The 24,103-nt window shown below is 44.6% G+C and overlaps 1 protein-coding gene across 8 annotated transcripts in view; it reads left to right on the top strand.

Annotated features, from left to right (window-relative positions):
* Window positions 1-24,103, top strand: part of ARMH4 (armadillo like helical domain containing 4) — a 116,023-nt gene that overhangs the window by 832 nt on the left and 91,088 nt on the right. For 6 of the 8 annotated variants that reach the window (XM_067554858.1, XM_067554862.1, XM_067554857.1 and 3 more), the window contains exons 2-4: window positions 7,407-8,865; window positions 11,124-11,372; window positions 13,975-14,205. In XM_067554858.1, the coding sequence (XP_067410959.1) occupies window positions 7,464-8,865; window positions 11,124-11,372; window positions 13,975-14,205 (1,882 nt within the window). In that variant the 5' untranslated portion in view covers window positions 7,407-7,463. Of the gene's footprint in view, window positions 1-7,406; window positions 8,866-11,123; window positions 11,373-13,974; window positions 14,206-14,337; window positions 14,566-24,103 lie in introns of those variants that run through there. The other 2 variants (XM_067554863.1, XM_067554859.1) reach the window with 2 other exon arrangements.

Raw genomic sequence — 24,103 nt, 5'->3', positions numbered from 1 at the left:
TGGGGGGGAGAGAGAATGCTGGGAAAAGACATGGACGTGGCTGGTCTTTCCCTTTGTTCCCCTCATTGTTGTGTGGTGAGAGGTGTTGGCGTTCCTGAAAACGCTTCCCCCCCCCTCAGAGCCCAGCCTCTTCTTTAGCTGGGGTGAAATCACAGTCCTGTGCGTGTGTCATCACAGGTTGTTACTCTGGAAATGGCTGTGAGGCCATGGAAGCGTTATTATGGGACGGATTCTGACACCTGGCTGTTTGGCTACAAAAACACCCGAAGCGCACAGATCAGTGCTGCAAAAGCATTTTTTAGAAAGGACCGAAAGTGTTAGTTCTGGCTTTGTGACTGTCTCAGTGTGTCCGTGGGGATGGTACTTAACCTCTGTGTTTTGCAGTTTCCCTGACTGTTAAATAGGGATAATAATACTCACCTAACAACGTGTTCTGAAAATGAGCCAGTACTTATACAGTACATTGAAAATGTAAAATGCTATATAAGTGCTAAGTATTATTAATACTAACATACAATCCTATTCTGCCTTGCACTGGTACCAGATACTGCTTCCTGAGTGAGATTTGTCTCTAAGACAACCCACAGGGTTAAGTAAGATAAAAATATAGCCTGTGAGGAGGAAACCCTTTGTTTCAACACAAATGGTTTAAGTAATTTGCAGAGATGAGTTGAGAGACAGATTTTGTTTTTGTGAAACCAGAAGTGATTTTGATTAAGATTCTATTTTTATCTGAATTTATAATGGTCTAGGATGGTTGGGTTGGATAAAAGGTTCCAATTTTTATTGCTCCTTAATAAGGAAAACAATGACAGAAATGTGCCAAAGAAGCAGGTTTGTGTGTTATATGGTGGATAAGTTTTTTTTTTTTATGAGTGCTTAATATAATGATAGATTTCCTCAACATGAAACAAGGTGGTAGCAAGTCCAAAACAACACGCTGATATTTTGCCAGACATGTTCAGCCAGCCTGCCCACCCTCTATTTCAGCAGTAATTTAACCCCTCTTTGCTCATGCTTTCCCCAGACCCTCTCCTCCATCTCCTCCTCCTCCTAAAGAACATGAACACAGAGGAGCACTCCAATCAGTTCAATTGTAGTGTGGTATGAGCGTCAACACGAAAGGTGTAGAAAGCAAATGGAAATGTTGAGCTTTTCAGTAGCATGGTCAAATGTAAATGTTATCCTGCTCAGTATCAGTAATGCAGTCAGCAATGGTGGGGCTGGACTCTGTATGAGTAGTAGCATTGGGGTTCCCTGTGTGGTAGCATGTCAGGTGAGGTGGTATGCTTTTTAATTTGTGTATGTAGTAACTAGATACTAGTGATGGGTGCATTAGAGATGCCATAGACAGATTGGATAGAGATGTTAAGAGCTAATATATGAAGGAACTTGAGTTAAAGAGGATAGGGCTGGCATATGCGATAGAGAGTGCCAGTCAATTGAGAGGGGCCATGTAAGAAGAGTGAACCAGGGCCTGCAAGTGTAGGGAAGCATTATAAGGTGGAGAGGTGTGTGTGGTGGAGAGATCCCCCTGAATAGCAGAGAGATCAGAATGATTCTGAAATGAAGGATCCCTGAAGTAGAGAGCACATAACACATAACTGTAAGAGTGAAGTTTCAAGAAGAGTTGTGGAAATTGCATATCTATCTGCATGTAGATATACAGAGATAACTAAGGATTTATATAGATAAATATCTAAACACTATATATAGTCACAGAACAAAACAAAATAATATACTTTTGAGAATGATACCATATGAGATATACAATGCTGTTTTCCTTTTATTTTTCCATTTCTTTTAAAAAGAAAAACTGCAATAAAATATACATTTAGAAATTGCAAATGACCCTAGGAAATACGAGAAGAGAGGATTGAGATGTCTCCTGCCTGGATCATTGCAGTGCAGATAGATGACTGATATGGAGGTTCTGTTTTGCTTGGTCTTTCATCCTTTTTAGGGCAGATGCCTACATAAAACTAGTAACTAAAGTGGTTTGTTTCTTGAAAAACTAAGGATATTTTAGCTTCTCAATGATACATGTTTGATGCTATAATGAACTTGTCCATAGATTCTACAGGGATGCACACAAAAGTCCTTAAATTAGGGGTGCAACACCTCCTGACTTGAAGTGGTGTCCGTCATACACAGGGTTTATAGTTTTGTTCAATGGCTTTCAGCATCCCCACTATAAAAATTGTTCCAGCACTACTGGATGCAGTAGGTTGCTTATGGAGCGGTGGAATAATAGTGTCTTGTTCCACCCTCTTGCTGAATCTGATTGGCATGTTTGTTACTGGCTCTCTTTTTGAAGCCACCTTTTTTCTTGGGATCTGACTGAAAGCTGTCAGCTGTGAGAGCAGGCCAGATGGTTCTAGCTGGTTGAGGTTTGTTTATCGAACTAACAGGGAATGAAAGGTTTTCAAATGTGTGCTTTATTGGAAGATTGACCTGGCAATAATTTAGTATGTGGAGAAATACAGGAATTTGTCCAGGAAAATATGGCAAGAATTAGAGTTCTGCAATGTCAGACCACTGATGTGTATAATCCTTTGCCTTTTGTGTCCATCATAACGGGTAAAGCCTTGCGGGCAGTGTGCATTATCACTCCAGTGTTATGGAATTTGATTGCTGGAGGTTACTCTACTGTATGTTTTGCACATATTTTCATATTTATATTGAGGATTTCCAATGTTTTTCTTGTATACTTTTTATCAATCATCAGATGAATTGCCTTGCTGAACATGTATGGGACCATTCAGCTGGGCAAAGCTGGTATAATCAAGCTTGTGCTCAGAGATGCAGAGAGTTGTGTACCACAAAGGTCATCTGGTGATTTTGTCTGAAGCTGATGATCTGTTAATCCTCTTGTGCTTTTTCTACATGATACATGCAGTCACTTCAGCAACTTCAGAGCACAAGTGTAATCTTGAAACATGGAAGATGGACCATCAGGGCAATTGTATTTATTCAAGTGTCTAAAAACTTGATGCTCATCCCCTATCACGTTTGCAATTGGAAAATATGGTCAGAACTTACCAAAGGCCAGATAAGAGCAGAGAGGATAGTTTTGCATGGACACCCCATCAGTTGAGATATTTAAAATTGGACTGGACAAAGTGCAATAAAATATATTGTAGGGAACAATTATGCAGTACAAGGGGTGTGTGTGTAAGATTTGATCCTCTGATAGGTCTTTTCTTTCATTACCTTCTGTGATTCTCTGACCGCTATTTGCTCTTTGTTGCACATATCCACCAGCTCCTTGGCTATGCAGTGAGTGATTTTACTGAATGGGAAAGTTTGTGATCTTCACTCGCCACCTGCCATCCTCAGTCCCACTGTGTGAAAGTAACTATCATATTTGAGAGATAGGACTTTCTCAAAGCTGAATCTCAGCATAAAATAAGAACTTCCTGACAATGGTAACTCAGAACTTGCCATCACTCTTAAACAAAAAAAATTGACTTTTCATGTATTGAGAATCACTTATGAGAAAAAAATCCATTTTGTCAGCTGTGATAATTACCTTCACACCACAGAGCTGGAGATGTAGCCTGGTTCGGAGAAAGTCTAGTCAACACCATTCTTAAAACAGTGTCTCAGCTAGTGGCCTGTTTACACTAGGACTCCTGACATGGCTTACACTTGTTCAGCTTAGGCCTGGTCTACACTGGCCGTGGTTTGCGGCAGCAGTCGATGGGAGATACGCAAGCTACATACAGAAACTTGCATATCTCCTGTCGACTTCCTAATGTCTACTTATCGTGGTGTCTCCACTGCGCTGCGTGGATGGGAAATGCCCTCCCGTCGATGCTGCGCTACTCTTCTTGACGGGGTGGGTTTATAGAGTCGACTTCCGGGTTTGATTGAGCGAGTCTTCACTGCTGCTCAGTCGAACCCGCAGAATCGATCATGCAGTACCGGTAGTGCCACTGGCAGTGTAGACATAGTCACAGTGACTTGTCCCCAGCTAGAGATGAAGTCAGTATCAGGATCAGAACTCAAGAGTTCTTGGGTTCTAGTTGTATTCACAAACAACTAGAGCAACCCCTGTCTCAGCTCATTTACCTCTTTATGATGTGCTCCCTCCTGTTTCCCTCCCTCTCTTCCAGCCCAGTTGATTTAAATCTTTAATTTTACACTGTAAAAGTTTAAAGCTGCCCATCTGCCCCCAAGAGCGATTCCTCTGTGAAGATGGGCCACCAGTGCCTCTTCAAAGAGAAGAGCTGGGTTTTCCCTCCAGCCTAGCTGTGTTGCTCATCAATGCTAGAGAAGTATCCGGGGCTGTTTTAACCCCCTGATTCCTGTATGATAAAATGACAGCAGTCGAGGCTGTAACTAGCTTTCCACAAGGAGCCTGATTTTGACTCCCACTCTAAATTCCTTTCTCCTGGAAGGCAATAGTCTAAAGGGGATTTTTTTGGCAAGACTTGAGGACACGCAGAGAGTTTTCTAGTGTATTCTACCCTGAGGACAAAAGCTTTTCCTTTAGTCCAGTTATGGGGTTGTGGTTAGGTCCTAATCAACATTGCAAACTTTAATCAAGTTGTAACTGGGTCCTTACAAACATAGCTGAGTCAAAGATAGACGGACCCTACAACAGCCAGAAAAGAGAATAGATATGTGCAAATACATCTATGGCTTAGTTCAGCACAAATAGTGAATTGCTTTGCAGTTGATTACCAGTTAAAACCTGAATCGGCTTTGCTGTAAGCTTTCCACTGTTAATTTATTTAATACATTACATTATTTTATTTAATAGGATACCAAGGGGATACTTGTGATGCTTCTTAGATGCAAAATCCAATCCAATCTTTTTTTAAAAAGCTAAGTCAGGCCTTGAGCTTTGCTTAATCTTCTTTGAAATGGGTCCTTGCTATCATTAATAAATTCTTAGGCCCCAATCCTGCAATGAGCTCTGTGCTGCTGTGCCTGCAACAGAGCCCTATTCAAGTTGAGAGAATTAAGTTAAATTCCTGGTTTTCACAGACTTCGTGTGCAACTTGGGTATGTCAAACTCGTTGTGTCTCTCCTCCGGTTTGTAAAGTGGTGATAATAATACTTCTTGTCTTCTACCCTTTACAATCACAATAGATAAGGGAGGTAAGCTTTTTCAGGTGAGGGGCACTGTCACTGTGTATGTACAATATCTAGCACAACGAGCCTCTGATCTCAGCTGGGATCTTTATGTACTGCTGTAATGCAAATTATGATCATACTAGGCCAGCACTGCATATCAATCAGTTATGTGCTCTTAGTGGTGGTGGTGGGGTGATGGAAAGACGGAGCAGAAACAGAACAAATTAAAAATACTTTACTTTACTTTACTACTCACACTTGCTGGAAGTGGATGACGGGATGGATCACTCTGATTGCCTGTTCTGTTCATTCCCTCTGAAGCCCCTGGCATTGGCCGTGACCCTTCTTATGTTCTTAAGTAAATAAATACTTTAAACTAGTTTTTAAAACTTGATATAATTACTTTGAGGGACATAGATTAAAAGTCCTATATTAAACCCACCCCCAATCCTTCCATTACTTGTTTTACAAAGAGTGCATTAGGCTGTGTCTACACAATGAGCGAGGGGTGTGCTTCTCCTGCTTGTATACACATACTTGTGCAAGCTAGTGCGAGTATAAATAGCAGTGTAACATGGTAGCAGCAGCAGAGGCATAGCTGAGCCAGGTGCATGTATACCCTCTGCAGGTTTGTACTTGGCATAGCTTGACCTGTGCCTCCACTGTGGCTACTTATGCTACCATGTCTATTCCGCTATTTATACTCGTGCTAGCTTGCTGAGAGCTAACAAGAGTATTTGTATATGAGCAAGGAATCACTCCCTTAGCTCACAGTGTAGACCAAGGGTTCTCAAACTTTTTTTGCTGGGATCCCCTTTGAAAATGTCAAGCTCAGATGATCCCCTGCAAAAAGTGATGACCGCACATGCTCATGCGCTGCTGCTGGAGGCGGCACTACCTTTAGAGCTGGGCACCTGGCCAGCAGTCCCTGCTCTCTGGCCACCCAGCTCTGAAGGGCTCCGGCTGTCAGCCATGTGCGGGGCTGGCAGCTCACAACCCCCCCCATAATAACCTCACAACCCCTTGAGGGGTCCTGACCTCCAATTTGAGAACCCCTGGTGTAGATATAGGCTTAGAGTGTTAAATTTGAAAAAAAAAATTACAAATCTGATTTGCTTTTCACTATTTCTGCTGTATGTTTGCTTTCTGAATTTCTTGCAGTGAGCATCCTGAAAATACTTTGGTAGTTGGTTTCAAGTCAGTTTAGTCTCTGGATTCTCTTGCATTAAGGCAAAACTACAGTGCTTGAATTTCAAGCATTGTAGGAGAAGATTTATTTGTTTTTTTCCCCTAAAATTATTTCCATTTGAATTTATTTACATTCTTTAGAGATATTTCAGATTATTTTATTTATATATTTATTTACAGACACTATATTTTGAGTCAAATTTCCTTTTAAAAATCTTTTGAAGGGACTTCCACAATCTCCAAGTAAACTTATCTGGCAAACCCTTCAGGGGGGAGTGAGGTGAAAATAATCGGTATTCATACCGAAAGGCAGACACCTGTCATTAAGCAGTATTGATTTTTTAACTTATACAATATACTTTTGTGCCTCTTTTAGTCATTGGAAAACACTAAGGGATTAGATTGCTAGATTTGCTAAACATTCCCAGGACTCAGATTTTGAACAGGGGAGGTGTTTTGCAGTCTATACAGCAAGGAAAGGTGCAGAATGGAAGAAGAGAAGTGAGGATTAAATATACATGTTGCCTGATAGTCTACAGGAAATTTTGTAATCAGATATTCAGAGTATATTTTAGCACTGTGTCCTGTTTCTGGGAGAACCATGATACTTGGCACCTAGGTAGCATTTTGTATCTTCAAAGTGATTGTGATACATTAAGGCCTGATCAAGCAAAGCACATAATTATGGGCATAATTTTAAGCATGGGAACAGTTCCACTGAAATTAATGCGACTACTGACATGCTTAATGTTACACACACACTATGTCCTTTGCTGGACCAGGCCCAATGGGTTAATCTTCATCACATTGAGATATGTATATATTATACCCTGAGCATGTCAATGTCAAAACTGGGCTGAGAACTCAGGAGCACGTCTCTAGGAATTAGAGCACACAAGTAAAATGAAACCCTGAATGCAGCAGGAATGAGTGACATAGGTAGTGTTTATAACAGGGGTGGAAAAAAAAGTAGTGCCAATTCCTGACTGGCATCCTCCCCACAAACTACCTTAGACTATTAACCTGTCCCATTGTCAAGGTGACCTACTTACCCGCATTTATCTTAATTTAAAGTGTTAACATGAAGCAAATACAAGTGACAAATTTGTATATTTTTGTTTTTCTTTTCCTAGGACTCACTTTCTGGAATTGTCAGCTCTGCAAATTTCTGTGCACATCTTTCTTCCGATATGAGCAGATCAATAGGCTTTCACATTTGCATGGTCATATGCAGCATCCTGCTCAGCTCCGCCGGCCTGCAATGTCTAACCTTTCAGAAACCAGAGAAAGACACAGTGTGGGTCCAGCAAACTGCACTGGCAGGGAATGGGTTAGAAGACAAGAGGATGAGTGTGCAAAGCTTGGAAAATAACCGAGGCCCTTCTGAGCAAACAGCCAGAGTTGCTGTCTCTGAAGAGCCATCTGGATTGTCAGCAAAGCCATCTGGGACTTCATTAAACAAGGTCTTCACTGCTAAAGGAGAAGCGCAACATACAAGTCTTAGCGATGATGTTTTCGTAGGCAGTAAGAACCTTGATGTTTACACCCCCACTGTGTCAATGGTTGCTGCAGATGAAAGTGAGTTCAGTCCCCTGGGACCAAGCAAAGAGTCAAGTGAAAATGGGCTATTGAAGGCCATGCTAACTACAGCTTTGACTACTCTAAATCCCGACATCCAGGCTGATGTGCTCAGTAGTACTGGTCTCCAGACGACAGTAGGGGGTAACGCTGAAGCAGGACATGGTTTTATTGGCTACCTGAATGACCACTTTTTTAGGACAGATGCTACAGAAGGAGAGAAGAAGACAGATGGTAGTTCAGGCCTTTCAGCTACACCCCATCTGAGTAATGAAGAATTACCTGTTCTGCACCCCAGAACCCAAAACGTAGAAGTGGTGAGTGACTACCCCACAAGCCCTTTGCTTTTGGCTCCTCAAATAGCTGATTCTGAGCATGGAACACTGGGGCCAAATGTAGGGAGCCCTGTGCAGTTGACAGCTGCAGATGCCCAGGCCTATGCTGTCACTGCAAAACACACATTTGTATCCACTGATGCCTCCCTAAATTTGGAAACAGAAACTGACAGCAGGCGAGGAAGCTTGCGAGCAGCAGCTAGCGCTGTCACAGTTGTTCCAGCTGTCTCTGTGCTGAGTGATGATTGGGATGATACAAAATTAGGAACTATAAGTCAGGTAAGAGGCTCAAAGCATGAGGAGATAAAACAGAACTACATGGTAGCAGAACCTCCTTGGACAACGGGAGGAGATGATGATGAGGATGATGTGAAAAGAGGTTTGCCATTTACAGCTTCTGCATATGCAACTACCATGAAACTAGAAAAAAACACTTACACTGGGCCATCACAGGTGCCAACGCAGGGGGAGGTGAAGCCAACAGTTCCTGCTGGCCAAACTTCTGCTTATCTCACAAGTCCCTTGGCAGAAGCTGAAGCGACTGCTATACACACAATGGAAAATACAGAACCAGTCACAATGGATGATAGCAAAAGTGTCTCCTTATCATTGCCTGAGATCGTTACTATGACGGACACAAAATCCAGTGTCTTCCATACCCTGGGAAATACATTAAAAGGTAACTCACCTACCCACATCAAAATAAAAACCTATGCTTGTTTTCCAACATGGGTATCAGGAGAAGCCTCTTTGTTATAGATTTCTCTCCTTAAAATCGAAGAACAAAAGCGAACAAAGATGGCTTTGATTTATAGCTAGCGGCTAATCTGCATCTGCAGCATAAATGTTTAAAAGGATGCTGTTATACATTTTTGAGTCTGCTATAGCTATGAGTAACAGTTAAGATTGTTAGAAATGAATGAAATGACTAAATATATTTGTGTGCATTTCTGAGCTTTTGACAGCACCTTGCATATAGTCAGTTTCATTCTTTCATTGATCAGTTCAAGCCTGCACTGAGGTGAGATCACTCTCAGGCTCTTCCTCATGTCCTCGGAAGAGACTGTTTACCCATAACAGAAGCAGGAGAGTTGAAACTGAAAAGGCAGAAGAAGCAGAGAGATACATGGGGATGAGTAGTGTGCCTGATTGTCTGATGAACTTGCTCTCTATATGACCATCATCAGGGGAGCAGAAAGAAAAAGAAATATAAAAACTGTTTTAAGGAGACTTTTAAAAATTCCTGTACATTGAGCACCATTTACATACTATCAAAAACTTGGGGGGGTTTTATGTTAGTCAAAAATTCAGGTTGACACTGGGGGGGAGGGGGGTAGGGAGGGAAGAGGAAGAGAGAGATTGTTTGTTTGTTTGCCATTTCTGCGCTGTCCCAAATGGGAGGTACTTCAAAGCTCCTAATGGGGCAATTCAGTCTGTAGGCCAGATTCAGTCCTGGCGTAAGTAGGTGCAACTCCAGTTGGCTTCCGTGTTCATACCTATTTTTATATTGTGTGATGGCTGTAAACTTGAACTCAAATGCTGTGGGTGTGGACACAATGAACCATCTTAAAGCCAGGTGCAACTGTTTCTATAGGGAATTTTATCTGTAGCCTGTGACTTTGGAGAATCAGAAGGCTCAGTGCAATGATTGCACTGGAATAGCAAGAGCAGGTAAGTGCCTGGAGCCACTGATGCTGTCTCAGATGATGTGAGAATGGAAAGGTTGTTGACCTTCATCCTCTTCATCCTGGAGCAATTGCTGCTGCTCAAGAAGTTTGCAGTTAGCTCAAAATTCTATGGTCTGGTTCAGATTCTTTGGGAGATTTTGTGAGGTTTCAGAGAGCTCCGGGCTCTGGTTATAGGTTAGAATTGAGTCACACTGGGAAAACTGCACGGGTAAGGATTGCACAGAGGTAGTCTGTGCCTTCTCTGGCTCTGTGTATAGCAGTCACTCACAGCCTGAGTATTTATATTGAAGACGAACTAGACAGAATGGGCTGTTGAGGTTGGAGTGTATTTTAAATTGTATATGACTGAAAATGAGAAAGAAAACAGATTCCTTCCATGGGACAGTGCAGTGATGCTTTTTCATGTGGTGAACAGTGGATGCTGCTATTATTAATTGTTGTTGTTTTATTTATTAGTATTATGATAGTGCCTAGTCATGAACCAGTTCCATATTGTGTTAGGCCCTGTACAAACTCGGCCTCCCTACCTGAAGATGTGAAAACACTTCTACATCCTGCCTCCTCCTCTGGGAAAAACAAAACCAAAAAAATTCTTGTGTTTTGATTCTGCTTTTACATGAGTTTGTTAAACAATTACATTCTAGAGTCACTGTGGATTATTGATCTACAACTGGTTTCTTTTGTTTGTTGCTCTGTGGATGTCTCAAATAATAGAGCTAGTAATGGGTAAAAATAATACTCGTGTGTGTGTTTTAATGTTCTTCTTCCAGAGTTGAGGGATTTTTGTACATTTTTTGAGAGCTGATCATTGATCTTGCACTAATCACTTAGGGCCTCATTTATACAAAGGAATAGTGCTTTAGGTTCCAGTCCTCCTCTGAGATCCTCCCAGAGTTCATTGCAGGCTCAAGGTTTTATTTAATTATTAGTTCCATTTTATCTGATGGGGGCTCCTTGTGGCATAAGGGTGGCAGAAGTGGACCCTTATAGGATAGAAAAAACCTAATTAATTGTTCCAATTCAGTATTTCCTTTTCATCTTTCCTTTACGCTTTAAATTTCTTATAACAGTTTTGGATAGGGAGTTCCACAATTGACATCCTGGCTTCAGAGATGCTAATGTGCTGAGCTTTACTATTCCCTCAAATGTCAATTTCTACTTTTTGCATGCTGTTGATTGTAAAAATGTTAACGTACAAGGAGTCGGTGGTAATTTTCAAAATCAAAGCTGAAAAATGTTCCTGCTGTAGGTGTTACCCACGAGACAACGAAAGCCAGTCAAGAAATTGATGGCACCTTGCCAGTCATGACACCAGCATGCTTTGCAGTACACGAGACAGCAAAAGAAACAAGGGTGACAGAGGAAGAAAGAAAGCGGGCAACCCAGATACCGACTGTTTCTAGTGTAACTCAGCTGTCGAAAAAGTCAGAACACCAAGCCCCTACTGTCTTCTTTACTGCCACCCATTTTTCTATTGCAAAACCCCCAGATGCCGAAGGTAAGGTTTTGTACTTTCATTTCTCTACAAACTGCTATTTTTTTTTTTTAAGGATAAATAAAATACTGCAGGTCTTGTTGTTCCTGTGCCAGAAAAAAACTTTAACTGAGATGCCTCCTGCTACACATTAGCAGCTCACTATTGTCATGACAAAACAAACTTGCCCTGCTAGAATATTTGTGTTGTGTTCTCCTCCCCTCCCTGGATTGGTTCTGTTGTTCTGGAGTCCTCTCTACGCTACAGAATCACAATGTGTGTGTAACTTGGCTATGGCCAAACTGTTGTAGCATATTTTTGTCTTGCCACTGTGACTGGGGGAAAAACCTGTTAGAGAACCAGGTTTTAACTTTGGTAGATAACTTAGCTAAAACCTGGTTCTCTAATATAACTGGTTTTCCTTCTCACAAGCAAGAATCAGCCATCATACAACATGCTTTAGCCACAGCCATGTTTAAACACGGTGTTTTGGGAGGGCAGAGTGACACCAGAAACTTCAGCTAGAGCAGAAGGTGGCTGCTGGCTTTAGGGAGTCAGGGTTCAGACTGTGCTATCCTGTGCTATCCTGTGGTGATCCTTGTGCTATGCCCTGGTTGCCGGTTCTTTTCAAAGGCTTTGGCTTTCGTCTTCCAATCCCTAAGTGGTTTGTGTCCTTGCTTCTCTAGCCATCACTCCTCCTGTCCCTCTCAGGGCGTGCAGGCATCTTGGTAGTGCGTCATGGACAAGGAGATCATAGAATCATAGAATATTAGAGTTGGAAGGGACCTCAGGAGGTCATCTAGTCCAACCCCCTGCTCAAAGCAGGACTAACCTCAGCTATATCATCCCAACCAGGGCTTTGTCAAGCCTCAGCTTAAAAACCTCTAAGGATGGAGATTCCACCACTTCCCTAGGTAACCCATTCCAGTGCTTCACCACCCTCCTAGTGAAAAACTTTTTCCTAATGTCCAACCTAGACCTCCCGCCCTGCAACTTGAGACCGTTGCTCCTTGTTCTGTCATCTGCCACCACTGAGAACAGCCTAGCCCCATCCTCCCTGGAAACCCCTTTCAGGTAGTTAAAGGCCACTATCAAATCCCGCCTCATTCTTCTCTTTTGCAGACTAAACAAGCCCAGTTCCCTCAGCCTCTCCTCATAAGTCTTGTACTCCAGCCCCCTAATCATTTTTGTTGGCCTCCGCTGGATTCTCTCCAACTTCTCCACATCCTTTTTGTAGTGGGGGGCCCAAAACTGGACACAATACTCTAAATGCGGCCTCACCAATGCCGAATAGAGGGGAATAATCACTTCCCGTGACCTGCTGGCAATGCCCCTCCTAATTCAGCCCAATATGCTATTAGCCTTCTTGACAACCAGGGCACACTGCTGACTCATATCCAGCTTCTTATCCACTGTAACCCCCAAAAATCAAAGGCAGCTGAGCTGGAATTCATGGGAGTTCGACATGTAGGATGATTCATCCCTCTCATGCAGCCATGCAGGGGCACAGAGGGATGTAAGAATTGTCCAAGCCTCCTGTGTTAGTGCTGCCTCAGTAGTGGCTCTGGGTGTAGGGGGAAGAGCAAGGACTCCGTTCCTGATTATCTCACCCACAAACTAATGGGAGGGGAAGGATGAGGGCTCTTCCTCGGACAGTGTGGCTACATAGCTCTCCTTCCTTGGGACTGAGCCCAGAGTCTCAAAGGAGCCCAGAGTGATGTGAGACTGTAATACAGGCCCTTTGTGTGGAATTAATGAAAGATCTTAATCTCTGGGCAGGCATTTGATGGGATTTTCGTTGCTATATCTACTTGGTTTCCTGATAGATCTTTTAAAGCCTTTGGGCTGGATTCTGGCTCCCCCAGATGCATGCCCTGGGGGGTGGTATAGAGCTGCAGGAGGAATTCATGCTAATGTAACCAGAATTTCTCCTGGCGTTTCCCAGGGAGTGCACGTACACTGCTGCAGAAGCTCTGTCATCCTTGAAAAGAGCGCAGCCTAGGTTCCCCTTCGCACCAAAAACTAACTAACTAAAAATCCAGCCAAGGCATTAATACAGTAGAAACCACTTATAGTGAAATACCACCGATGGCAAATCTAGCCTGGCAGTCTCATTTTGGTTTGGTGCTCCACAATGTGCAAACTGCCATTTGGGTTGGATCAATTAGAGTGAGGTTGTTCTGTAGGACAAAAATTATTCCTTTCTAAGAACCCCATTATAATTAATTTGCTTCCAGAGTTTAATTATAAACTCATCATCCCTAATATTTTATCTGTGCCATAAACAATTGAATCTGTCTCTTGGTTCATAATTTGATTTATGCCTCTGAAGGACTCCGAGCTTGCCCCAGTGTAGTGAAGGGCATCCCAAGAAGCAACAGAAAGTTAAAACTAACAGAAGGCTTGTTATAGGAGAGCTCCACCACTCAGGGAACTGTCCTCAGGGAGTACTGGTTTCATTCATTGCACAATCTCGCGGAGCTTTGTGCATAAAAGATGGATTTTAATAATTCCCTTTTGCTTAAAGTTAAGCCTCTCTTTAAGAATGAATTCTTTAATAGTTCTTGGTATTAATGCTGCAAGGTTGGCCTGCAATAATTATCATGGGTATGCTTCCTGTTTTCAGTAGTCTTAACAGACCTGGTCACTGTCTCAGATGAGGAGGCCATCACTGCTCTTGTCGAATCCTCTGCAGCCCCCACTGGAATGAGAATGCAGGTGGAGGAGCTGACCAGCAGAACTGCGACTCCCGCAACTCCAGCTGTGATGGCATCTTCTGTAAGGAGAACTGTCGTTCCATCCGCAAGGCGGATTAGCACGGCCGTAACCTACGGATTGGACCGGCTGGAATCAGAAGGTACCCATGCTCTGAGGGCAAGCGGGCAGGCTGGTCTGATGTGAGATGGGGTGCCTGGGTAGGACGTGCTACTTGATTTTTCTTAACTTTGTAATTTTGACTTGGAGACAGATCTGTGTACGTTTCTTACAGGTGCAAATAAGGAGAAACAGGAAAATGTGGCCCCCTTTCATGGGGTACAATGGACAATTAAGACTGATCACAATGGTTTGTTCTTGGATAGAACTTTATGCTGGAAAAATTGGAGGCATGGGGAAGGAGTAAAATTCCACTAGATTCCAATAGTACTTGTTATTGGTAGTAATAACCAATGGTTTGACGGCTCATTTTGGTGCCTCTGTACCATACGAGTGACACAACGACGATAAACATGTATTTAAAGCTATAGTCAAGCAATTTGAGAGCCCCCCCCATACTGAAATCCAGTGTCTTCCACAAAGAGCTACTGTTAACTCTCTGAACAGCATAAGGGAGAAACGACCATCGCAAGTGCTGGATGCCTCACAGTTCAGGGGGGTTAAAAGATCCATGTCTGTGCAATGAGCAAATTAGCTAAACCTCGAAGAGCGAGCGCTGTCCTTTCTCTGAGCCCACCCCTGACAATCACTGTCAGCACTGCTTACGCTCCCCCCCTTCCATGATCTCCCTTCGACCAGCCACTCCTGTTCCTCTGCTGCTCTCCATCCTCCCTTTTTGAGTCCTGGATCTCTGCCTTTCCTCTATTCTCACATCCTTGGCTCTCCTCTCCCACTGTTCGGACTGCCTCACCTAGTCCCAGGCCTGTATCTCCCTTCCCCTTCGCTATCGCTGCTTCTGCTGTGCTGAGCGTGTGACTGCGCCATCGTTGGTCCTTCAGCTCTGCTTCTGCTGTCTGATTAATTCCCAGGACCTCTCCTGAAACATCCCTCCCTGGCTCTCATTCTCTAGCCAGGATATTCCCCCATTACTTTAAAAACAGGATTGACACCATTCAGGGGGCATGTACCATTTCCTTCTTCAGGCTGTTCTCCTTCATTCCAGTCATCCACATCTCCTTCCTTTTGTCTGCTTCAGCCCTTTCCTTCCCATGTTCTGCGCTACCATGATCCATCCCTTCCCTTGACCTTTTCCCCAATCCCCAGCTTTCAAGCATGTCTTTGTTTTCCCTGCTACCATCCCATCTCCCTCCTCCTATTTACTGCTAAGAGAATCTGGCCTGTTCTTTTGGCAATACAAGGTGCTTTATGGAAGAGTGGATCTTAGAAAAAAACAACAGGGGTTTGGGGAAGTTTAAGGGATGGGGTATTTAGGGACAAAGGAGTGGGATTAGAGCAGGCAGGGTGTGGTTAGGGGATGAAGGTTCAAAGTGGATCTGGAACTGATCATTTCCAGACTCTTTTGGATTTGGGTTTGTGACCTATCTGTGCCTAGGGTAGCCACCTGAAAATGCCAAGGTCAGGGCAGGCTGTAAAAGGAGAGCAAATTCTCACAGCACTGGGGGGTGACACTGAAGTCAGACTTCCCAACCAGCCACAAACAGTGCTTCTGATTCCCCACACTGGTTATCAAGAAGCCAAAATAAAAATATACACAGCCCCCTTTACTGCATTTCAGTCTCCGACTCCCAATCAGCCACTAGGTCCAGTAGAGATCAGTTATTTAAAACTCTATGCTCTTTATCAAAAAGGTTTCTCCTGACCCCAAAGGGTCAGCCACAGTACCAGATCAATATAAGTTTAGATCTTATCGAAAATATCACGCTGCCAGCCAATCCTTTAGTAACTAAAACTAAAGATTTATTATAAAAAGAAACAAACTATAAGAGAAATGTTAAAGGATTAAATCAATCAGACACATACAATTGATTTGAAAGTCCATATATATCAGGTTTCTAATAGAATTGAGGAGTTTGCAGGCTTGTATAGCCCCTCTGCTATACATCCATTACCTGGATGGGTCTCAGTCCTTTGTTTCACAGCTTCAGTTGAGTTGTAGATGAGTTGATTCAGAGGTAGGCTGGAGACTGAAGACAACTGAAGATAAAATGGATGTGGTGCAGCTGCTTTTTATGTCCTTTTGCCGTGCTGCTTGTGGAAATTTGTAGGAATAAGATGGAGTCCAGGGTCACACGAGTAAATCCTGGTGACTCATCAGGTATATCCCTGGCTTCTCCCCCTGGGCCCATTGTACTTGTGAATTTCCTTAATGGGCCATTAAGCAGGCTAGTGCTGCAGCCATTCTGTCTGGGGTGTCGCCCAGAAACACAGTACCATATGAAATACAGATACAAACATATCCATAACTTCCGTTACACACATAACACGTGAACAGAAATATTGTCATCTTACTTGACACATTATAGCCTTTCTAACGGTACCTGACATGACATATCTCACATGAATTATTGTGGTTCTGATGTATTGATGTTAAACAACATAATAAATGCCCTTCCACCCCCAATCCAGCCAGCGTGACAGAGTTCTCTTGAAGTTGTAGGATTTTTGCCCTGGGTGGGGGGTGTTTAACTGTTTTCTGCTCCGTCACTCTGTCTGTTAATGATGTTTTTTGCACAGCGATAAAAGTTCTGCAGTCCATTACAGTTATGTTTAAGAGAAACCCTTCCTATTGGGCTCCTGCCTGTTCCTTTTATATAACCAGAGTTCTGCCTTTCTTCTTATAACTGAGTGAGGTAATGAGCTCCTGAAATGCATTCATTCCAACTACTGATATGGTCTGTAGCCGCAAGCAGCTTCCTTAGTGAGAACATCCACCTACAAACCTGAGGGTTTGTTGGCTCCATCACATGGCTGTGTGGGATACCCTATTTCTAAGCAACCAAGTGACCTCTCAGCAGTGTGGTATGCAGCTGTGACTGAGCAGGCAGCTCTGGGCTGGATTGTCATCAGACAGTTCACCCCTGGGCAGCCAGGATTTTTGACATTAACCTGCTTTCTATCACGCTGAGCCACAGCTTGCAGGCACTGGCTTTCCCTGTCACCATCCTGCTAAAGTGGGCCACGAGCTATCCAGGGAGAAGCTTCCCTCCTGATAGGATATTAGCTGCTCCAATTGGTAGGAATGGGGATGGTTTTTAGCCCCCCTATCCCTTTTGTTCTGAGCTGTTTCTTCTCTGTAGAGCCTCTTCTCCCCCTCTGTCTAATGGCCACTGGAGGGCAAAGCACCTCCTTCCTTGGAGAAGAGAATGGCACTGGAGAGTAAGCTGCTGGTCCAAGCTGCCCACACCAATGAGACCTTCTCCCCCGGGATCGAGTTAGAAGATAAACAGTGCCATTAACTCTTTAATGTCTGGATACACAACACCCTCGCACACCTCTCTGATCCTGCCAGCCTGAGAAGTGCTTTTAAGGTGTGGCTTGACAAAGCCCTGACTGGGATAATTTAATGGGGGTTGGTCCTGATTTGAGCAGAGGGCTGGACTAGATGACCTCCTGAGGTTCCCTCCCAACCCTAATCTTCTATGATTCTATGTGACCACCCTAAAGTGGCTTTCAAATCTGATTGTCCACCTTTTTAATAGCTGTTTTTTCAGAGGACAGTTTTTCTCTAGAGCCCAACTGTAAAATGGTGCCTCAAAGAGAAGGCAAGGCTAATCAGAGCTCCAGCCACGAACGAGCCTGGTCCCAACAGGTCTTATTGATTCTAATGAGAGTTCTGCAATATCAGACCCTCAGGGAGATTCATGTAGACCAGCGGTTCTCAACCGGTGGTACGTACCACCAGTGGTACTTACCGGAAGGCTGGGTGGTACTTGTGCCGCTGAATCCGCAGCCGCCGGAAGGGCCCTCCCACCCGCCTGTGCGAAACCAGGCCACCGAAAATGGGGAAACGGCGGAAGGGTTTCAGCGGCGGGTATTGTTTCCGCTGCGAAACCCCGCTGCCCGTCTCTCCCTGCCGCCGCGAAACCCCGCCGCAAATCCCTCCCGCCGCCGCCGCGCAACCCCGCCGCAAGTCCCCTCCCTTTTTTTCCCAAGTGGTACTCGGGTCGGGTACAGTCGGGTCAAGTGGTACTTGATCCGACTGTACCTGGCCCGAGTGGTACTCGGGGAAAAAAAGGTTGAGAACCGCTGATGTAGACCATGAAAGCAACAAACTTTTTTTCTTTTTTTTAAGAACAGTTTTAGCTGTTTCTCCCATAGGCAATGAGGTCCTGATAGGGGGGTCCTTGTATCTGTAAAGGACTGATTGTGGAATTGAGGCCACGGTTTGCAGGCCGTCAGGGGAAGTGAGGAAAGATGATCTAGCCCAGGGCCTTTTTAAGCTGGTGTAAATCAGCATATCTCCATGGATTTCAGTGGAGCTATGCTGAATGAAACCAGCTGAGGATCCAGCTCCCTATTTCTAAAGAAACCCATACTGTCCAGCTATTTACATTCTGTAAAGGCCCTCCATGCCAAGTAGGCCGAGGTTCAGTCAGGGCTGTGTGTTCCTGTCTGTCTCTCTTTTCTTAACAGTTTCATATAAGAAAACAATGAAGGAGGGCATGTGCGGTGGGTTTTAACCACATCTGCTTGGCTCCATTTTCTCAATGTGTTATGTTTATAAATTAGCATCTTCTTGTGCCATGTAAAGGATTAGAACCTGGCTTAAACACTGCCTCCTTAAACAAGTTTTGAACCCAGGAGGTCAGCTTGTTCGGTGGGGCCCAATCCATATTCAAAACAGTTCTCAAAAATTGTACCTGAGACTGAGTTCTTCAGCTGGGTCTTGTCTCAAACACAGACGTTGAGCCTGAGTTGGTCACCTCCATGTCAGCTCACTATCCATGGGTCAGAATGGGCGTAACGGGATCCATTTACGGATGGTGTGTCAGTATATCTTTGAAACTCTGCCCAAACTGTAGTGAAGACAGCTCTCCTGACCTTGACTGACTAGTGAAACTACAGAAGCATCTTTGTAGCAAACTGTGCTTAAACCTGGATCTTGCAGAAAAGAAGCCATACCTTGGCTCATAAACTTTGTGTGTTTCATTGCTGAGAGAGACACACAGGCCTTAACCCAGACGTTACAGAGATTGGGGCTTCCAGATGCAGTGCCTGTTTGCTGATAATATTAGAATTTGTCACATGAAAATTTTCAATGAAGACCAAACAGATTTTTTTCAGTTATCTGTTTGAACCAAACCATAAAATAAAAAGCAATATCCTACAAATACACTGTTTTCTGAACACATATGGGGCAATCAAGAATAATACTGCTATGGCTTGAGCCTGTTGACTTCTATGGGCTTTGGATCAGGCCCCAAAATATTAAGTGCTAAGGCTGACATTTACAAAGCTCCCTAAAAGATTTTGATTCCCAGTTACTGGAACTGGACAACCAAATCACTTAGACAGCTTTGAAAAGTCTCATCCTAAATAATCAAATATTGGTCATTATTTGTGTGTGCAATATTACTCGTTCACACAAGCTGAGTGCAAGTGGGTGCACAAGTGGTAGTACACAGAATTGTGCAAACGGTCCTAGAGCCAGGGCTACAACCTGAGCCTGGAAGTCTACACAGCAATGAAACAGCTCCGTGACCCCACTCGGCGGGTGTCCAGTTGCTGTATAGACAAACCCTGAGACAAAAAACTCCCTGGAAACCACTTAGGGTCTGATTTTTTTTTTTTTTTTCCCTGGACTGTCAAGCATGCACAACTTTAGCTTGATGTCATTGGTCATCACTCCTGAAAATGAGGCCCCACCCACAGCCAGGAAGGCACAACAGATAGAGGGAAAAAAAACTAGCTAAACACTGCCTTTCAGCCATGTTAACTAAGCTCAGGATTTGGAAGCCAGGCTCTTTTCACTGCAAGAAAAAAATTCAAAGGAGCAGGAGCACATTCTGTTCTGATGGATGCTATCCCATTTCCAGCAACGCAGTTTGGCCGAAAGAGGTAAACCCAGATATCCTCCAGTGAGTAGACTGCCTTGTGCAAGGTCATCTGGGTCTCCATCTGCAACATGCTGAGCACTCCAGTTTCCAGTGTCATTGAAGTCAGTGGGAGTTGAGGGTGCTTAGCCCTCTGCAGAATTAAGGTTGACTTCATCCCAGGCCCAGTGAGGAGGGCAAGCTACAGACAAGCTGCACGTTAACATAAAAGACAAGCAGTTTAAAATAAACTGCATATGGATGGAGATGAAGGGGAGGAGTTCAAGTGCTATGAATCATAGCGCAATTATGTCAGTATCAAGGATGTTAATGGCTGTTTAAAAACTCAGCCCTGTTTTCAAGGCAACGACTGAATTTGTTGGCCTTCGGCGTTCAGTTATCTAATTTCTCAGGACTCTGCTGAGCACAAGGGAGAGTCAGTTGGGTTTTAACTGTACACATTGGACCAGCTTGTACTTTAGTAAATGTAATTCAGGCAGGTCTGGATTTAGGGGCAGGTGATCTAGGCAATCGCCTGGGGTGCTGGGCTTGTGGAGCGCTGGGCTCAGGGTGCTGTTTTTGTTGTTAGCGACAAAAGGGAAAACAGAATGTTTGACGTAAAATGTTTCAGGTGTCCTATATGTGGATTTGTTTTTCACTAACCTCCTAAAATGTTCTGAACCTTTGTAGAATCTTGTGGAACCTTCCAGACTTTCTGAGAAGTACATATTCTCTGGTCCTCCTAGAATGTTGTCAGCCTTGGCCTCGCGGGTATATAAAGGCGGGGCATCACCTGTCAGTCAGTGAGATAAAAGAATGAACTGAAGTGAAGTTAGAGCCCCGCTGCGATATTGTGAACCTTGTTTTATAGTGTAATTGTGACAGTGTCCTTGTGTTTTAAGACTTGAAGAGTGTAAGTAGCGACTAATAAAGGACATTTAATAAGACACGAGAGATATCTATCAAACCCCTATCTACACTTATATATGGCATTAATAAATACAGATTTACAGATCCTACTGTGCCAATTTATCATCTTATATGGCAGGGATAAATCATGCATGCAAATCATATATCAAAGTCGTGAAATGGGCTACAAATACAAAAAAAAAAAAAAGGTATTCAAAAGTTTAACAAGTGGCGGGGGAGGGACATGCCAAAGACGCTCGTTGCCTGGGGTGCCATTTGGTCTAGGGCTGGCCTTGAGAGCTGGTGCCTAGTACAATGGTTAAGTGGCACTTGAAATAATTCTGTGAAGTGCCAAAAGTTGCTTTATGGTTGTGAGTTCATAAGCACAGCTAGTCAGGAAATTTACACCTATGAGATGTAATGCTGGTTCCTGTAAAGTCCATGGTGAAACTCCCATTGACTTCAAAGGGGGCAGAATTTCACCCCAATTCTCGCCTCCTAAGGTAGGTTTTGCTTTGCTGTGGGTCAGATCCTCACTTTGCTCGCCTGCACCAGGAATCCCATTGATGTCACTAGGACTAGCCATGTGAAAAAGGGAGTAGGATTTGATATATTGTATAGTATGGGCCTGAACTTGGTCCCACTGGAATTAATAAGAATTTTGTCACTAACTTCTGTGGGAACAGGACTTGGCCCAATATATGCAACGTGACTGAGTTATGTCTGATATGGGAAAGGTAATGTTGAATATCTTAATGTTTGTGCAAAATCCTAGCCACAGCAGTGAATTGATGGCTTCTGTTTAGTTTCCTTGCTCTGAAAAGAAAACACCAGTTGCAGAGATGAGATTGTGCCCTGTCAAATATACAGCTGAATCATGTTCCCTCTAAATCGTCTTTGTGCTGAGCAGGCTACAAACACCACTCCATTTTTGTCCTTGGGCAAGCTTAAACTTCCTTTTTTGGGAAGTCTTCGTACACTCTACGCTACGGGATTGAAGAGAGCCAGGTATTTTTAAAGTGACACTTCAGTAATACACGTGCATATGGGACACACAGGCCTACCGCACAGTGGGGTGAGGACCTATTAGCTTTTAAGAGTTTTAGAGTTAAAAACCACACCGAGTTAGAAATGCAGGATAGCATGGAGCCCTTGCCTCTCCCAGCACGAGCCCCTCACACACCCCCTCGAGGATCTTCAGCCCTTAAGGGAGACCCCTACTGTCTCCTCCCTGATGTCTTCAGGCTTCGTTGGGGGAAGTGATTTTAGGGTCTTCCCTTCTCAGCCCCACACCAGCCCTGCTTTCCCATCCCCGCTCCAGGCAGCGGTGGCAGCACAGGCTTCCCGCCTTCTTGCTGGGCCAGGCTGCTGGGGGCTCATTTCAGCACTGCCAGCCCTCAGATGCTGCTGCCAGCAGCCGGGACCAGCATCTCCACAGCTGGCTCCTTGCACCCTGAGATGGGACCATGAACAGCTTCCCCATCTCCCCACAATGGCGCCCTGGTCTGTGCCTCCCTCGGGCTCTTTACCCTTCCCTGCTGGCTCGAGGCTTCCTGCGGTGCCGTGAGGGACTGCTGCAGGTTCCAGCAGGACGGCGTGGCAGACAGAACAGGACCTGGGTGCTGGCTGTGCTCCCTCTAGAGTCCCTGCTGCCTTCACCTAACTCCAACCCCCTGCTCTTTCCTGCTGTTTTGAGGCTTTCTGCTGGTTCCCAGTGCTGAGAAGCACTGCCATGGGTCCTGGCACGGTGAGGACCCAAGTGCCAGCATGCTCCCTGCTGTGTGAGATGTGGGGCGGAGTAGGTAGCAGATTAAAGGGAACATTGCAACGGAATGTGGATTGTTGCAGCGCACGTACAGTTCAGATTTCATGTGCTCTGATCCTTGGTCCCCCTTCCGTGCAGTGGGCTGCCTGGCTCTCACAATGTGAGAAATGTACAGGGCTGCAGGTTTAGCTGAGATGCTGCCAGATGTGCTGGGCCATATCCCCAGAGCTGCTTTAAAACAGGAAGGCATATGCATCTTTAATAGCTCCACTAAGGTGCAAACACTACCCCTGTAGCCATGGGGGCTCTTTTGGCAGGAAAACGGATACAATTCCACTGTGACAGAGGGACAGGATCCCAAGGACCTGGTACAGAGCTCAGCTCCCTAGGGGGCGCCCTCTGCATGCCAGCACAAAGGGGGCAAGTATGGGTGGAATGTGTTGGACTAGAGCAGGGGTGGAAACCTTTTTTATGTCAAGGGCCTGATGGTGGCCCTGGCGGCGGGAGAGAATTCGGCGACGGGGGGGGAATTCGGCGGCGGCGCGGTTTCGGCGGCAGGGTTTCGGTGGCGAGCACTGCCGCCCCCCCCCACGGAACCCCGCTGCTGCCGAGAAACTGCGCCGCCGCCGAATTCCCCCCTGCCGCCAGGGCCAGACCTAATGATTTCACGGGCCGTATACGGCCCGCCGCGGGCCAGACCAAATGATTGCGCGTTCCCCACCCCTGGACTAGAGTATCCACTAGAGTATCTACTACTCTGCAGATGCTCCCATCTTTTCTCCTGCAGAGGGAGCATGTCCCGGGCAGCCTCAGAGCTGTAGTGATGAATGCAGAGTGGCTCTACAGACAGAGGAGGTAAGTATTTCTCCCCTGACTCCCACCTGTGCTCCCTGGAGCAAGGCAGCATGCAGTCCGATACCTGGGCTATGCACTGCAGTACAGGATTTTAATGGAATGCACCTGCACGTTGGCGTGTGTGGTTCTGTTTCACTCATTCAAACCATCTCTGTTCTTTAGTTGCTATTTTTCAAGTCTAGCAGAGTGTACATTCCTCAGTGAGGACTATATGCGTGCTGAGTTTGATATTTTAAATCTAATCTGCTTTCGTTCTCCATGTGCAAGAACACCTGCTTGAGATTTCTGCTTAAACCCCCCACTCCTACCCTCCAAAGCCACCCAACCCTCTTTTATTTTACACTCTGATCATTCAAGTGGCTGAGTCTTCTTCAAATTTTCCTAAACAAAATAACTTGTCTCTGAGCTGTGACTAAGCATGAGAAATATCTCCCCAAAAGGTCATTTAATTTGAGAGAGAGGAGTGTATAAATTAATGAAAACAGAGCCTTGCAATGAAATTGCTGAGCCCTGACTAT

Source organism: Emydura macquarii, unplaced genomic scaffold (assembly GCF_026122565.2).
Source record: "Emydura macquarii macquarii isolate MOO-44397 ecotype Brisbane River unplaced genomic scaffold, CSIRO-AGI_Emac_v2 contig_1551, whole genome shotgun sequence".
Lineage (NCBI taxonomy): Eukaryota > Metazoa > Chordata > Testudines > Chelidae > Emydura > Emydura macquarii.
This window is presented reverse-complemented; position numbering and strand designations above follow the sequence as displayed.